The sequence below is a fragment of the Python bivittatus genome, unplaced genomic scaffold (genome assembly GCF_059951505.1).
Source record: "Python bivittatus isolate LINGU-HERP-01145 unplaced genomic scaffold, Pbiv_v1 ctg000080_np1212, whole genome shotgun sequence".
In the NCBI taxonomy this organism is placed as follows: domain Eukaryota; kingdom Metazoa; phylum Chordata; class Lepidosauria; order Squamata; family Pythonidae; genus Python; species Python bivittatus.
The window spans coordinates 37,668,136-37,685,046 of NW_028277035.1; the positions used below are offsets into that span (position 1 = coordinate 37,668,136).

Here is a 16,911-nt window from a genome sequence, read left to right on the forward strand (position 1 = left end):
TTCATGTCCCCTTCTATTTTGCCAGAAGAGTTCATTACAGACTAAAAACATACTCTGAAATTAAAATAATGTTTATTTCATTTGAAGTTGGCAGTAAACAGTGGCAAACTACTGCAGCTGCTTGCTCTTCAGTAGGCATCTTCCCTGACAAAGTGTTTGTTTTCTCCTTTTCTACCCCTCAGGTGCACTTGCAATACTGATTCCTCGCTTGGACATTGTCATAGCTCTGGTAGGCTCAGTAAGCAGCAGCGCTCTAGCACTTATTATCCCACCCATCTTGGAGATCTTCACCTATTATTCAGAAGGCATGCACCCGCTCATCATAACCAAAGATATCCTCATCAGCCTCCTTGGTTTTACTGGGTTTGTTGTGGGGACATATGAATCCCTCTTGGAACTGATTGTGCCAACTGTGTTCAATGCCACCGCCGCTTTACCATGAACTGTAACCTGTTTCATCTTGAACCACTATCTGCAGTTCAGCTGGATCTTGATGTCCTTCATAGCAACTGCAGACGTTCGTTGCTCCTTCTTGCTTTCCAAATCTATTTATTTTACAGAGAAACAGTTAAGGCTATGGTTGAAAAGAAGGGGCTCTTTTTTAGTGCGCTTATTTATTTATGCTTCTTTTTTATATGGGTTGATTTAAGAGGCATCATCAGAACAAAAAAATGGTGATCATCCCTACCTGGAAGAAACTGAATGTCTTGCAAGTATCCTGGATTTTACTAAACTTCTGGATCAAGAGCAGTGAATGTGGGGAGAATTAAGAATCCTAATGTTCCTCAAAGGTTATTTTGATGAAGCCCTTTGAGCATCATGTTACCCATCCATCTCTGTTTTCATTGTTCTTGTTCTAAACTACTTCAGGCTGTCACTCCAGAAACTGTGTCTCATTTCTAATGTAAATTCCTCCTTTGGATATTTGCATGGAAAGAGATATATAGCTTGAGATTGGTAGCTAAAACAGAAGAAGGAAGAGCAAATGAAACTTGGTGTGTAATGTTAAAAACAGATGCTGTAAGTTAATGCTCCTATCCCATGAAGTTGTATGTCTACTGGCAATAACTGAAAACCATAAGCACCATCGAGCTATATAATCAGTAATGCTCAGGCAATACCACTTGGACTGCATATAAAAAGGGACATAAGGTTTATATTGCTAAATCCAGCATCCTCTCAGTCTGATTCTGTAGCAGACTTGATATCAAGTTGCTCTGGGAGAAAGATACATGTACGAGCTGGACATGGGATTGAAAGATGTTTTTAAAGAAATAATTTTTTATTATAGTTGTGTATTTATAGCAAAGATGAACAATAGGATATTATAACCCAATTCTCTGTTGTAAGCTTTGCTATCATAGCTTCAAGGGCATTCGCTAAGCATACATTTTGAAAAATTGGAAATGCTATCCCCTGAATGTCATGTTTATAATCCAATAAGAATGCAATTTCAGTGTAAACAAGAATAATTTTACACGAGTATACATGTATACAGTATAAGAAAACACAAGGGGAGTGAGATGCATGGTTGTATCTTCTGAATTTTTTACTTCTGGATTATGGAAACACTTTGAGAGCTTCCTAACAATCATAGCCCATTAGCGTGTGTACCTAGATTAAATTCATGGGTCCAACTTTCCCACGGTTTCCTTCTTTCACATGTGAAGAGGCCCCGACAAGCTAGTCAATCAAAATAGATAAATTGATTGAGCAAGCTCATAAGGATTCTCATATTAAAAGTGCTGTACACATCCTGTTTTCTATTATTTTCACTGATAAAATTGCCCTTGTTCTCAGGAACAAAGGCAGATAAAGCCCAGAAATATGCCCAAGCTTGCTTTAACCAAAGCCCTGCCATATTTTGTGGGAAATGTAAGTCATTGCTCTGCTAATTACCAAATTAAAAGAAAATGACACTGCTAAGAAGGTTGTTGGATTCCTAGTAAAGCTCAGATTCTTCTGAGTATGTCTGCATGCAAATGCAGCCTTAATTAACTAAGCCAGTGTTAAAACTGAATACTTTACCCAAAGGCTATTTTAATTTTTTTGTTTTAAGATTTCAGTTGCTTCATGGCATTATCAAATATTTGATGCTACCATCTCCATTTTCTAAAACTATCATGCATGTGGCTTGCATTGTGGTTTCTTTTGTTTTTATCCAGTTAGCTAAGGGGTCTGAATTTGACTGTAATCCTTAACTTATAATTCAAATGCAATTTACCTGGGAGCAATTCTTGCTCCCTGAATTCAGTAGAGCTTATTTCTGTCAGTTTATAACTTAAAAAAGGAAGATGGAATGCCAACCATCTTTTATCTCTTCCTGTAATCACGGTTAGGCTGTATCTTTGATTTTTTTCATGAATAGCCATACAGGATGAAGATGGAAGTGAGGAATTATCACTCTTTAGTCATGGCACCCTGGGGGACGCAGTGGCGCAGCGGCTTAATGACGCTGAAAGTTGCTGGCCAGAAATGGCTGACGCTTCAGCGGTTCGAGTCCAGCCTTCGCGTTAAACAGGGTGAGCTCCTGTTTCCTCCCCAGTTCCTGTCAACCCAACAGTTCGAAAACTCATGTGAGTAGATAAATGGGGACTCTCACTCTGGTGGGAGGAAAAATGCTGGCGGCGCCTTGCAAAAAGGAGTCGGGAGCAGTTGCTGGTAAGCGCGAAAAACCGTGCGCGCCCGAAAAGGGCGCGAAGCAACGGAAACCCCGCCCCCTGCGCTCACCAGCTGGGGTTTGCTCTAGGAAGGAGGCACTGGCAAACCACTTCCGAAACACCTTGCCTTGAAAACTGCAAAGGACTCGTCCAAGCAGTCAATGCAGAGTCGGTAACGACTGAGCACAGATAAAAAAAAAAAAAAAAAGTCATGGCACCCTAATATTTATTTAACATTTTAAATAGATACTGATATGTAGGATTTATGAATTATTTTGGAAAGGTTATGTAGACTGGTTTTAAATATATCATTGTAATGATTTATCTGTTTTTTACGCATTGTTATATTGTTGATGCAGTAATTAGATGAATTGCCAGTTAGCTTCCTATCCCCTTTCTCATTCTTCTAAAATTATGGATGTCTTAATGACTCTGGGATATATTTCTCTCCCTATATAGTGAAGCATGTGAGAAAATAGACAAATTCAATATTCTGTTCTTGGCAACATAATCCTAAAATGTAAGTTAAAATTGTTTTAAATTTTGCCAGTGAACCCAGAACACTAAGACATGAGAAGTTATCTAAGCAGAGCCCTGCAGTGTTAGTGCTAGTACAAGTTTTTACAAATGTTAACCAGAACCTTTGCACAATTCTAAGCCAGAGTAGTCAAGAGGAAATAAAATCAATTTAAAATGGTAATGACACGTTTTTAACTTATTTTTAATAAATTGGTATTTTTACTTTGTAATCATTACAAACAGTAGAATTGATAGGGTTACACTTGTGCACTTTTGCTGTCTTTACACTTTATCTTGAACTTGATAAGTGATTGTGTGAACACTAGTATATCCATTATTTTACTGAAGCAAAGGCAGAATGGATGCAGAAATTAGAAACACAAGGGAACTTAATGAAGTTGCAAAGAAAGATTATAGAATTTGATACTGGTTCTTTAGCTCTGGGATTACTCCACTTTTCAGATAGCAGGCTCCATAAGACCAATTTTGTGGGTATTCTTAAGTTGAACCTCCTTAGGGAAACAGGATTTTAGCACTTTGAAGGTCAGAATGCTATTGTTCTTGGTTTGTAGAACTTCCACTATTTGAAAAGTTAGTCTTCCCATAATATGGTATTGATAGAATTCTACTAGTTCCTGGGTGTCCAAGGTGGTTAACAGTTATTATTCACAGCCACTGCATGAAATGAAAGTATTCCCTTATTTGTCGGTAGATGCCTTAATATGTCTTTGTAATGGTTCTGTAAAACTTTGTATTCTGACTGAACACTATTTTAAGCATTCTTCTCAGGGGGTATAATGCTTCTACTTGACTTCTAGAAAATTAACTGTTTTTCCAGCCAGGATTTTAATGAAAAAAGTCTACATCACGCATAGTATCAGAATTACTGCTAATTATAACTTACATCCTTGGCATCATGGCAGATGGTCTTGTCTGGGTATGCTTGTTAAAACTACCTGCATACAATTATCCTGGGGATTCGTGGCTTTTTCAGTTTCTTTTTTCTTCACCTTTAGGATAATCTGCAGCCTATTTGTATTTTCCTGCACAGCACAGAAAGAGGTGGTTTTGTATTATTGAATTCTCTATATACCTGCCCTTTAATGTTTCCAGTAGTTCTCAGAGAAGGATAAAGCTAGAGCATTTGCCATGTTCTGGGCAATTACATCTTGAGAGTTTTTTAATCTGTTGTCTACTTGTGTCTGTAATGTAGTCTTCCTCCATCTTGGTCCTCCCCAGATCTCCAGAATTGGACCCATAATTCTTAGGAAGCAGTGTCATACTGAGTTAGTAATTATGGGATTTGAAGTAAATATTTCTGATGTTTCTCTCCATCTGTTGGTATCTCTGTCACCTGGTCTATTCAGTCTCTGATAATGGATAAAAGGGCATTTTAGTCTCAAGTCAAGTTTGGTTACTTTAATTTTATTTGTAAAAGAAGTGACTGCACCTGTGAGGTTAGTTGTGTGTAAATCCAAACACAGCTTGGGTCTTCCCCAAACATCTATGATTATCAGTCCCCAAAAATGACTTCCAAAAGGGGCCAAATTGAAGGTATTGAGATCTGTGCATAGATCTAGAATGTATTTTTGCCAAACTGAAACTCTACATATTTTTACTTCAGTAGAGACTACATGAAAGCCCCTGTGCTAAGGTTTGTACAGAGCCAGGCTTTGGGAATAGTTTCCAATTCCTCAAGGTTACTCATAATTTACTACTTTGAGCCTTTGCCTTCAATTAGCTAGAGGAGAATATAAATACATTGCTCCTCCTTTTAAGGTGGTTTGGTATCACATATTTCAGTATGGGGCAGAATCAAGCAAACCTATTTTGGGTAATCTAAATTTGGGAAATGCATGCAATTATCCTCAAATGTTTTTAGAAGGAGTGACTTTGAAGATAGGAAACTATGTGTGTGTCTGTCAAATCAGTTTGTGTATTTATTTGTGCCTACGTGTGTATACAGCAAGCCACTTTGTACACTGTGTATACTCTGTAGGAGACTTAGGCTATTTTATTCAATAAAGTCAGCTTTTTACTTTATTATAAGTGAGTTTATTTGAAATTTTTCAGATTGCTTATAATTTATAATATCTAATGAAGATTAACAAATAAAGCGATGATAAACATGCACTGGCCACTCCCCAAAATGGTGTCTGAACAGCTAGCAAACTACACAAAATCAGGACAGCCATTGTTGTTAACGAGCATTCACAATTTAAAAACCAACAAACCTGTGGCAGGACCCACTGACCATAGAGAGTTGCAATACAAGCGTATTCATACCTGGAATATAAGAGTATTTCATACAAATGTGTGCCCCAGTTCTTTGGACAGTGAGTACTCAGGATGGCGTAGAGGTTGCCAGAGCAGGATTGGAGAGAGCAAAGTTCAAATCCAGTCATGGAAGCTGAGCCCAACCTACACTCAGGGTGGTGGTTGTGGGGAAAAATAGGTCTTACACTATGCTTAAATGTAACTGTGAGCAAGCATAGGACTTTAGCCAAGTAGGTTTTATGCAACCTATACTCACGGAAAATCCACTGACAGAAATTTTAGTCAGGAATTAGGGGTGTGCAAGGAATGAAAGTTTGACCTTGGAACAAAACTGCCCACCTACGCATCATTTACTTCCATATTTCACCAGAACAAAACTTAAAAAAAAAAAAAAAATCACATGTTCTATCATAGGGGATAATAGTAACTTGAATAAGTCCTTGCTGTCTTATTTTGAGACATAACGACCTGTAAAGTAGAGGTGTTGGTAGTCTGATTCTCAAAGCTACATACCTCCCAATTTAACAGAAAAAAATAGCCAATGTGAATATTTTGTTTTGTTTTTAAGAACTAAACATTTTTAAAGTGACCAGGGTAAAGGAAATGACAGTGGCCAAAGAGAACAGATTCTTGTTGGATCCATTCAGCTTATGAATGAAAGGTAACCAATACTAAAATTAGAACATTAGCATAAATAATACTTTCAAACCTCAACCATCATACATTGTTAAATTGAGCAACAAAGGCTACAGAAGATTCTCCAGCTCCTTGGCTTTTTCTGATGACTCTATTCTCCCCTTTTTAAGCTCCTTATGCAGAAAACTGGGGGAGGGCCGCTCATTTGTTCATCTATAAATCCTGGATAACTGAGTAATATCCATGGATGTGTTAAATGGTCTTTTATAAAAGCAAAATGTATACACGGATCTTACCGGTGATGTTAGATGAATGGCTTGCTTTTCTAACAAAGCCAGCTTCAGTTTCTCCACTCCCCACTATCCCTAATTGACCTGAAATTCATTCCTAGGAAGTTAGCAAGCATCACATCACATACTTTCCCACATGATTTACTTTCTCTGGGAATAATTGCTGGTTACCATGCAGGTTTCCTTAGTGACCCAGATGAAGACTGTTGAAGATGTTGCTATCCCTAGTAGTGGAGCACCAAGTGTGTGGCCTGAGTTTCCAAGTGCCTTCACTGGCAACACATCCCTGGCATATACATGTGTATGTATGTGAGAGAGAAGTTTTATGTGCATACATAATAAAATGTGATAAAAGTTATATAATCTGAAATAATACTAATTAATATGGCAACATATGCTTGACCATCTTGTTTAGACTGAATCCACTGAAATAGATGGAACAAGAAGAGCATAAATAAGTCCCACTTATTTTTGCCTTTCTGTTCTCAGTATGACTAGATCATGATCTGATTTATTTAGTAATAGTAAACTTCATTATGGTCTTTGACCAACATATGCACATACATGCATAAAATTCTACATACTGTAGTTGATAAAAACAAAAGAAATTAAAAGAGTTAAAAATAAAAAGGAGGGGGAACGGTAACATTTTGAAGGTATCAAAGAAATGCAATTAAATTATTGATTAAAGGCACACAGTCACAAGTAAGGAAGCATGGAATGTAGTGCCACTGAATTGGCATTATTGATGGTATCAAGACACTAGCTTTTTTGTTATATTTTGAAACCTAAACCATTTAGATGGATTTCAGTTTAGGAAGTCAAAAGTACTGGGGTATCTGAAAAACATTTTTGTTTAGATCAAAATTCTGCTTTGGGTTTGTGCATGGGTGTCAATATTTGGCCTTCAATTGATGTTTATGCAGCTACAGTATTTTCAGCATCTTTGCTAATCCAACCTTCTTTGATCCAGTGCCTGATTCCTTCTAATGTTTTCATGCTGAATAATAATAATAATAATAATAATGATGATGATGATGATGATGATGATGATGATGATGATGATGATGATGATGCCAAATCTGGTCTAAACAACTGGCTGACTATGCGACCAACGACAACCATAATAATAATAAAATTATACTTAAGATCTAGCAGTTTGAAAATACTAATTGTGAGAATAAGAGTCTCCCTTTCTAAAAACAGAAACACAAAAAACACAGTTCTCCACATTTCTTTTTGAGATGACAAATTAAAAGCACAGAAAGGAGGTCCTTCACACCTGCTCATTTTATTTTGAAAAATCCCTTTCAAAAGATAAACTTTTTCAGTTTTAACAACAGAAATTTCACTGTTCACTCTTAATGCCACCTGTGAACATCCCTTTTTACTGCAGTGGAGACTGTCAGTAAGGACAGTCAACACAGTATTGGTTCCATCTTTTATGTAAGACCCAGGCAGTTATAAACACAAGTATGTTTGTGAGTACAATGAACTTTGTATCTTTTCCAAAGCATCCATTTTCCTGTCAAGGAACATGGGACGTTGTCTTGAATCAGCCCCATCTGAAAATTCTAGAGTTTGAATCTGGGACAGCCTCCATGCAAAGTAGGTCCTCTACCCTGAATAACCCCTTAACCCCTAACCAAGATGAACCATGAATACAGATAGTCCCTGGGTTAAGAATGCCCAGGTTACAGATGACTTATAGTTAAGAATGGAGCCTACTGTAGCAAAATTCAAGTTAAATATGCAGTGATTTGAGTTAAATACACAATGGTTTGCGTTCATTACATAATACTACTTATACAATATCATACAATAATATTGTTCTGGCTTACATACAAATTTGACTTAAGCACAGATCTTGGGAACAGAACTCGTTCTTAAACTGGGGACTATCTGTACTACAAATGGGTGAAATTCATCGCTTAAATCCATAAACGCTTGGATAATAGGTTTTGCTCTAGGAACTAATTCTCATCTTTCATCTCCATTATACCCACTAGGCATTTCATATTAATCTATCAGAAAGTTTGATATCAAGTCTTCTCACCACCTTTCACACCAGCTCTTTATTTACAACTTTCAGGCAAGGAAATTAATTCAGATCTTATTACTGGAAGGAGTCCAGTAATCCACTCATTCTGCACCCTGACCGAAGGGTCAAGGGTCAGACTGAATAGAAATTCTGAGAGCTGGGATCCCAATAAAAAGTCTCCCCACTTGAGAAGAAACCATTTTTCCTTGCTGAATGGGATAATATACAATTTACACATATTACTTATTTTCTTTCATGCTCATAGAGGCCAAGCTAAAGAAACAAAGATGCACAGCTTGTATAGTAGATTGAATATTATATGCCAGAAAGTGAGAAATGGATCCAAACAACACCATCTGTGCTCCTCACCTTTGACCATAATTCAGAGGGTGTTTCCAGTCCAAGTGTTTATTGTACAATTCCATTGCAAGTGTCCAAACAGTGGCATTTTCCATTCAAAGCTTTCCCATGGTTTTCTACAAACCCTTTTTCTTACACAAATAATCCAATAAAAAGAGAAAGATGATTTATCTGAGCAATGACTTTTGACTGGTAGCACTAGGAGCCTTCCACCTGAAAATACTCAACTCTCAGCTTCTTGTATGAAACTGTTTTGTTTTCTTAAAATAAGTAAATAAACCATACTTGGCTTATGATTAGTCATTCCAACTGTAGAAGTTTGTGTAGTTTGTAGAACTATGATTTGTAACTGAAAGCATCACACAGAGACTTGGCTCTTATTTCATCTTTTGTCACGTTTCTTTATCATGAAAAAAACTTATGCAATTTAACTTGTTTCAATTTACTCTTCAGAGAAAATTAACTGAACTTTCTAGGTTCTTCAAAAATATCACAAAATATTACAAGAGGAAGTCTAATAGCATTCCACTATATACCAGTAGCATCATACAGAATTTAGAACTTGTCTTCTGATTGGCCTCACAGTTTGAGATCAGTTAATATGAAATTTCATTCAGTAGACCCAAAAAAGTTGTGTTAATACCAGGAGAGTATAGATCTCCTTTTAGTCACTAGCATTTTATAAGAATATATATGTTTTTTAACTGCATGTATAATTTATCTCAACAAAATTGACATGTGACCATAAAATATTTTTTATATATCCTCATAAAGGTGCCTTTTCACAAACAAGTGCTCTCTGATTGGCTAAACAATTGCATCTCTAAGAAGGTACTGTATATTCTCTTGTAATCTGGTTTCTGTACTGTACAGATAAAAAGACATGAGACTAAGACAAAACCCCAAGGACATGGTCTTTTCCCATATCCTTGCTTATGCATACCTTACACTGACTCTTTGGGGCAATGGGAAAAATTGCATTGCTGGACTGCTTCTTTAAACCAGCTTTATTCCGTTCTTGTTTTGCTCAACTCATCTTTTTTCTAAGAAAATATAAACAGCTATGCATTATTTCCAGAAGCCAAATATCAGTCACTGGGGGAACAGCAACAGAAAAGGATGATTATGGCCTGTGAGAAACAGGATCTTGGAAGGGTCCGATTCTAATGTTCTTGGAGGCTTCAGCTTAGAATGACAATACATCCATAAAGGGACAAGGAAACTTGATGCCACAAGAAATCTGTTAATTCTTTAAGATGCCAGGAAAAAAACAACAACAAAGAAGGCCACTTGGAGTATTGACTGGCAATCTTCTACTGGCTCCAAATTTGCTAACAAACACAGCTGGTCTCAGCTCTTCAGAATGTAGGTGGGGGAGAATCACAGCAAGAGAGATACTGACATCAGAGGAGGTATTAAAACTTTCCCCCAGAGCAATTATTCTGCAATGGATATCCTTTTGCAATGACTGCATTCTTACAGAGATCCTGATAAGCAAAACACAAGCAGGAGATCCTATATACAGATCTCTTCCCTCTACTCTTCCTCTGTTTCCCTTTGTGGAATATCTAAAAGGGGCTTTCTTCAAAGGGCAGGAGTTGATTTATCCAGCATCTCCATTCCTGGAGCATGGAAGGTGGGCTGCAATGGGTCCTGCCCTGTCAGCAATATCTACTACACATCTACATGTGAAACAATGTGCATGTGAAACAATGGGACACTGATATAGCTCTAATTACGTTCATGCAACTGGATGACAGAATCTTAATTCACTCAGTCTCAGTTTTGTGCTTCTGCAAAGTTTTCCATAAACACCCCCACCCTTGCACACTGTTTTGTGGACTAAAGCTCCTACTGCCTGTGCCATCAGGGGATTATGGATGTTGTGATCAGAAACAAGTGGGAAAAGGCTGCTCTAGTGGGTGACTGTCAGCATTTCCTCAGATTGTAGCAGTGAGTGGAAGGGACAAGGAAGTATGTAAGGCCCACTTAGGCATGGGTTCCAGGCTATGGGGCAGGCTTGGAGGTTGAGGGCTCCAGATGTTCTTGCTGTGGCCAGCATTACCTGCTTTCCTCAGCTTCTTGTTATTGTGGCCTGACAGAATCACCAAGAAGTTCCCGAGGATGTACCCAGTGATGGTGACCACAAGGACAAAGGAAAGGAAAGTCACCACCCAGATGGGATAGAGGCCCTCTTCCCTTCCCAAGCCAGCAGAAGGGTGGTTCTGCAACTCTTCCTCTTCCATTCCCATTTATTTGGATGTGGTGGGGCCCTCGACAAACTTGCTAAAGCCAACGAGGTCACCACATAGCCCCCTTTAAAAGAGGACCACAAAGGCTGGGGGACCCTTGCATGGCTCTTTGCAGAAGTTTGCTGGGGGCACCTGGCCTGGACTCCTCGAATCTTTTGCTTTTTCTGTAGTAATTCCGGAGGAGGTAATGAGGCTCGATCCAAACTCCAGATTCAAGGAGAGGCAAGGCAAGAGCAAGTGGTGGGCGGCCAAGCCAGAGGAGGGTTCAACGCGGTGTCGGCCACTCGCCTCTCCCAAGCGCTGGACTGTTCGGAATCGTGCCGTAGCAGACGCGGCGCTCCATCATTCCCGGCTAGCGGTTTTCGCTGGGAAGGGAAAGGAGGAGAGGAGCGCACTTCCCAAACGGCCCCTGTATACCGCTGTAGGCGGCGCGGCCCCACGCCCGCCTGGGATCGACTCGCCTCCGTTTCCTTCCAGCAGCCGGGGGCGGAGAAGCCTGGCCGTTCCGCGCCTTGGTCCGCCTCGTGGCGCTCGCCGCTGTCTGTCGCTGCTGTCCGATCGCCTCCTTTTTCCCGCGACGTTGTTTCAAGGAGGGCAGAGGAGTTGCGGTCAGGTGTAAAGCTAAGGCGTGGTTTGCACTTACCTGTACTCTTTCGCCCCCCTCGCTCGCTCTTAGGAGAGGCTCCCGCTCCCGCTCTCGCTCTCCCTTTCGAGTTCAGACCTGCCTCCTTTCCCCGGTTCGGGCCCAGCGAGCGCTTTGTTTCCCTTTTCCCTGCGGAGCTCCGGAGCGAAGCTGAGAAAGCAACTTCTCCTGCAGTTTTATGCCACCTAAGCGTGGCGGCTATTAACACTGTCCATCTGGGGAGGGAAACTAAAGCTACGGAGGAAAGTCTTCCTAAAGCAGAACCGGTGATGATGATGATGGCGATGATAGGTCTGGTGTTTGGGGCCGGGCCATTCTGACCTCAGAACCTTTTGCAAGCCAGGATAACATGATTGATTATCCAACACCACCCAGTCATCTACAGGTATAACATTTTAAAATTCTTTTATTGCTTTTTATGAACAAATATTCACAATAAACTCTCACAGAGAAATATAACCAAAGATGTACAGTGCATTTAAAATATGGGCCAGCCTTGTATTAAATAATCCACTCTACTCCCCTTTTTTGTCTGTTTTTCCCATGTAAACCCAAAAATGGACTCTCACACACATTCTCTCTCATATACAACTTTGTACAATATATGCATATATACCATATCCATAACATGAATAGTTCAAGGCAGTGGTTTATGGAATATATTCAGGCTGATGTAGATAATGAGAAATTAGAAAGTGTTGACTTTATTTCCTAGGTAGGAATATGGAGCTCCTTGATCACCATTTCTGGGAAATTATGAGAATCAGAAAAAGATAATGTCCATCAAACACCATCCATGAGTGCCTTCTCTGGATTAATATGGAACCCTTGTATATTTCTTAATAGAAATAACAAATTCCTAGATTAAAGGCAATGCCTGTGATATAGAAATAACACTCTCCTTTTGTAAAGTTTCATGTTATTTCAGTCAGGTGACTGAATGACCAGTGAAAGAAATCCAGGACAGCCCTGTCCTCAAAACCTCCCAGTTCTGTTCTAGGAGTTTTTAGACCAGTGTTTCCCAACCCTGGCAGCTTGAAGATGTGTGGACTTCAACTCCCAGAATTCTTGCTGGCTGGGGAATTCTGGGAGTTGAAGTCCACACATCTTCAAGTTGCCAAGGTTGAGAAACACTGTTTTAGACCAATGAAAACCTTGGCTGTTACAAATAAAGGCACCATAAAAGAATTCTAACTGCTACTCAGTGTTTTTAGTTCCAATTTCCCTGAACTTTACAGCAAGCTATCCATTTGACTATCAGTTTTGCTACCTTTACAGTGGACAACCAGTAAGTCCCTTCTGTTGCACGATTACAACAAATGTATGCATTTTTGGTATGAGATACATGAACAAAGCAGTCTGTATGAGGGGCAGGGAGAACTGCTGCAGTTTGCCACTCGCTTTTAAAGGAATCACTGTGACCAAGAAAAGGAGTTGCTAACCAGCACTCATTGAAAGTGCTTTTATACTTCCTGGTTTGCAACTCCCTCTTCCTCTCCAGAAACCATCCAACTCTAAACAGCAACATGATCTACCCAAACCAGAAAAGTGGGTCTGGGCTGTGGGCAGAAGCATCAATGCTACCTTTTGGCATAGTTACCTGAGAAGATGCAGCTGTTAAAAATGGAGAGGTTGCACATTTCAGTAAATTATACCTGATTTAAATGTCCTCTCCTTCAGATACATCAGGAATGCAGATATACTGTATTTCATCTGATTTCAAGCAACAGTTCCTGTTAAAACATCACTTCTTCACAGCTCCCATAGTCACTCTCCACCATGTCGGAGCCCTCATAGTTAGGAGGCAATGCTGGCTGAGTTCTGACACTGGGCATAGGCCTCATTTCACAGTCGGCGTATGAGGGCTGGGCCACGCTAAGTCTCATGCTAACCCTCTTGTGACCGTTGCCTGGATGGTAAGGTGGCCCTTCACTTTCTACCAGCTGAGAAGGGTAGTAGCTGACTGCCGTGTATTCATTCTGGCACTGGGAAGAAGGTAATTCAGCAGAACCAGGCGGCGAGAAGTCTTCCAGATTTTGATTGCTGTAGCGGGGAGGGATAGGGGCCCGCTTGTTGCTTTGGTCAAGTGGGAAAGGAAAGCCACCATAAAGGCCAACTGGATCTGAGTCTACACAAGGAGGAGGTCGGTGGCATGGAGAAGGAGGAAGGGGAGTACCAATAACTTCATACTGATGATATTCTTCACTGTCTGTTGACTGGTATCTTGGTGGCCAGTAGGTTGTTTCTCCTGGATACACTGAAATAAAACCAGAAGCCCATGAGTATCTCTTAATAAATGTGTAATTTGGAATAGCTATTATTTCATTGCATTTTCACACTTAGCCACATAATCTTTCATATTCTGAAGGTCTGCCATGGGGAGCTGGTTCTCTTAGATATTGTTGTATAATTAAGAATCTGAACTATGTAAATTCTGCAGAAAGCCTACCAAGCATGAATAAAAATAGTCTACTCACAGACAACATCCCACCAGGTGCTAAAAACATTTTTTTTAAGGTCTAGCATGTTACTGTTAATTCTAATTTTGGAACAATGCAGTACCTGCTCTGATTTGAGGGAATTCTTGACAAAGATTTTTCACTGCTTGAATCAAATGCACTGATGGACTTTGGGACAGGGCAAGCAAATATATTGGTGGATATTTTCAGGAGTGAATCACATGTTCTTGACAAATTCTCAAATCTATCAAGGTTGTGTCATTAGCACTACTGTCATTCATTGTCCTTACTCTACTACCTTTGCTCATGCTGACTGTATCCTGCAATTCTACTGCTTCTATGGATGCACAAAACATCTTGAACTTGAGATGGCTCCAGAAACATTCTGACATCAGAACAGCTGTTTTGAGAGTTGTGATCTCAAAACAAGATGTGTGTTTCAAGAACTTTGTTTTGAGGTCCAAACAAAACTTAGTGATTGGTTCCAACCTCAGAATAAAACTTAGCTCCTTCAAACTTCATTTTGAGTGTTCTGACTGTTCGAAACCCAGCATCTGGACTGTTACTTATGATTTGAGATTCAGTTGCCTTTCTTCAAAGGTTTGCTAATCTACCCAGTAGAAGACCAGGGTCCAATCATATTCTTGCTGCTATTTGTGTAGGCTGCATGGATTGATGTGGGGATGTAGCATTCAAAGGAAGGCATCTGTCAAGCACATTGCCAGAAAAAAAGGAGACTGCTCACAGCTGCATATCTGCCAGATTTCTTGGTCAACTGCTGCCGCTGGTGGTTTTGTTGTTCATGCACTGTCTACCAGATAGTTCGGACTGGATTTGGTTCTTTTGACTATTGGATCCTTCCCAAGGTTCTAGGATAGTTAAATATACCTGTGTAATATATGTGCTCTTCCAAGTAATGTGACTTTTTGTAATTGATGTCCTGAGTTTCTGTCCATTTCTATTGTGTCCAGTTGTTGTTATTTGCTATGGGGGATTTTAAGTTCATATGACCAGTGGTTGCAATTAGAGTTCATGTGGGAGGGTTTCGGTGTATTGTGCTGCGCATCATTTTGTAGGCAGGTAATGCAAAGTTGTGTTCCTACTTCTATGTGTGAAAACAAGCATCAGCAAAGAGCAACACAGTTGCATTTAGGCTGCCAAAAAGTGGTATGCCAAAGCTGTTGTTTGATCTTGCTAAGTCAACAGAGTGGCACTTGAAAAAGCAGGTTGGCCCAGAAAAATAAAATTGATTTAACTGAATGGTAAATTTCAATTTTAATTGATTACACTTAATATGATCATATCACATATATTTAATTTTTTTCCTCATTCCTCATACTAAAAGTTACAATTCAGTACAAATTTGAATTGTCTCTGATATATTTGAACATTCTTTGATTCTATGTATAGAATTTTTCCTCTGAATATGACTTGTTTATAATTCTCTGATCCTTATCAACTTGTGCTTTGCCCATGTTCCTATAGAAATGGTCTATGAAATTGCTCTTTCTGTTGTGACTGATTGTACTATTCATGTTGTCTTTAATATGAGGTATATGTACATAACTATAATTTTGTTATTGAAGACTGTTGCTATTGGTATATGTCAGTCATAACTGGCCTACTTAATCCATTTGAAAAATAGTTGAGAAACTTCAACATCAAATCCTGCCTACGTTCGACTACTTAGAACTTCCTTGCATCACTATGTTGACTGATATCACACACTTTGCTAACTAGATGTGATACTTGGGTAACTACCATTCAAAGGATAGGACAATGATACACTAACTGGAAAGGGAATTGAAGAAATGTATGATTTATGTTTTAAATGTGAGGAAACTGAAACCCCCATAACACGTACTGTTATGAAAAAGGACAGCTGGATACCCCAAAACTTAGGAATAGCCAGTGTGGCTTTAGAGCATGGAAAGAACATAACTTGGAAAGACCCAGTGAAACAGAGGAAAGGGGAAAAAAACAAAGATAAAACAAACCCATCTTTTCTCCAGCCCAGGTACTCTTCATGATAGAATCATTATCAGAGTTGGATGAGGGTGCAGCAGTTGGGAGATTGGGAGCCACGCTGCATACAATGGCACCCCGCTGTTTCTGCAGATTGCTTGAATTGAAGGTGGTGAATTCTGACACTGCAGGCTTGGCTGGGTCTGGAGCACTGAAATGGTTGTGATGACCATTGTTAAGAATATTGAGTTCAATGGGTGGAAGACCTTGTGTGCCAACCCCAACACTTTTTGAGAATTCACTTTTGGAGAGCAGGTCTGGATCTTCTTTGGCCACTGGCTTGTGAGCCTTGACTTTGTGGCAGTAGTGTTTGCGGATGATTATAAAAGCTGTCACCAGGATGACTACACCTAAGACCCCAGCAGAAATCTTGGCAATCTCTTCAGGTCTCCAAATCCCACTGGATGGACTAACAGTTGGAATCGCAATTCTTTGGGTGCAGAAAGCTCCCTGGAAGTGATCTGTACAGATGCAGTGAAGAGAACCCTCACTATTCACACAACGCCCTGAGTTCTGACATGGATTTTTCAAACATTTCTCAGCGACTTTTTCACATCTGTGATGGAAGACAGATGATAATGGGACATCAGCAAGCAAATACCAGTGACTCTAGTTATGAAACTAGAAGCAGGGCTTTTAGAGGAAAGAAGGAGACACAAGCATATTGCCATTTCCCACATATTAGTGATACATTTAAGATTACCATGAATTCAGTTGATTTCTCCAGTTCATTCCTTTACAGTATAAGA

At 39.6% G+C, this 16,911-nt stretch overlaps 2 protein-coding genes across 5 annotated transcripts in view; one reads left to right on the forward strand and one right to left on the reverse strand.

Annotated features, from left to right (window-relative positions):
• Nucleotides 1-5,241, forward strand: part of LOC103067319 (proton-coupled amino acid transporter 1) — a 32,312-nt gene extending 27,071 nt beyond the window's left edge. For 2 of the 4 annotated variants that reach the window (XM_025167840.2, XM_088133867.1), the window contains one exon: nt 183-5,240. In XM_025167840.2, the coding sequence (XP_025023608.1) occupies nt 183-442 (260 nt within the window). In that variant the 3' untranslated portion in view covers nt 443-5,240. Of the gene's footprint in view, nt 1-182 lie in introns of all 4 variants that reach the window. The other 2 variants (XM_007430057.3, XM_088133866.1) reach the window with 2 other exon arrangements.
• An 8,173-nt stretch (nt 5,242-13,414) lies between these two features.
• FAT2 (FAT atypical cadherin 2) overlaps nt 13,415-16,911 on the reverse strand; it is a 62,133-nt gene continuing 58,636 nt past the window's right edge. Inside the window, exons 22-23 of the mRNA XM_025167839.2 lie at nt 16,135-16,718; nt 13,415-13,935 (exon numbers count right to left, since the gene is read on the reverse strand). Coding sequence (XP_025023607.2) covers nt 13,415-13,935; nt 16,135-16,718 — 1,105 coding nt within the window. The remainder of the gene's footprint in view (nt 13,936-16,134; nt 16,719-16,911) is intronic.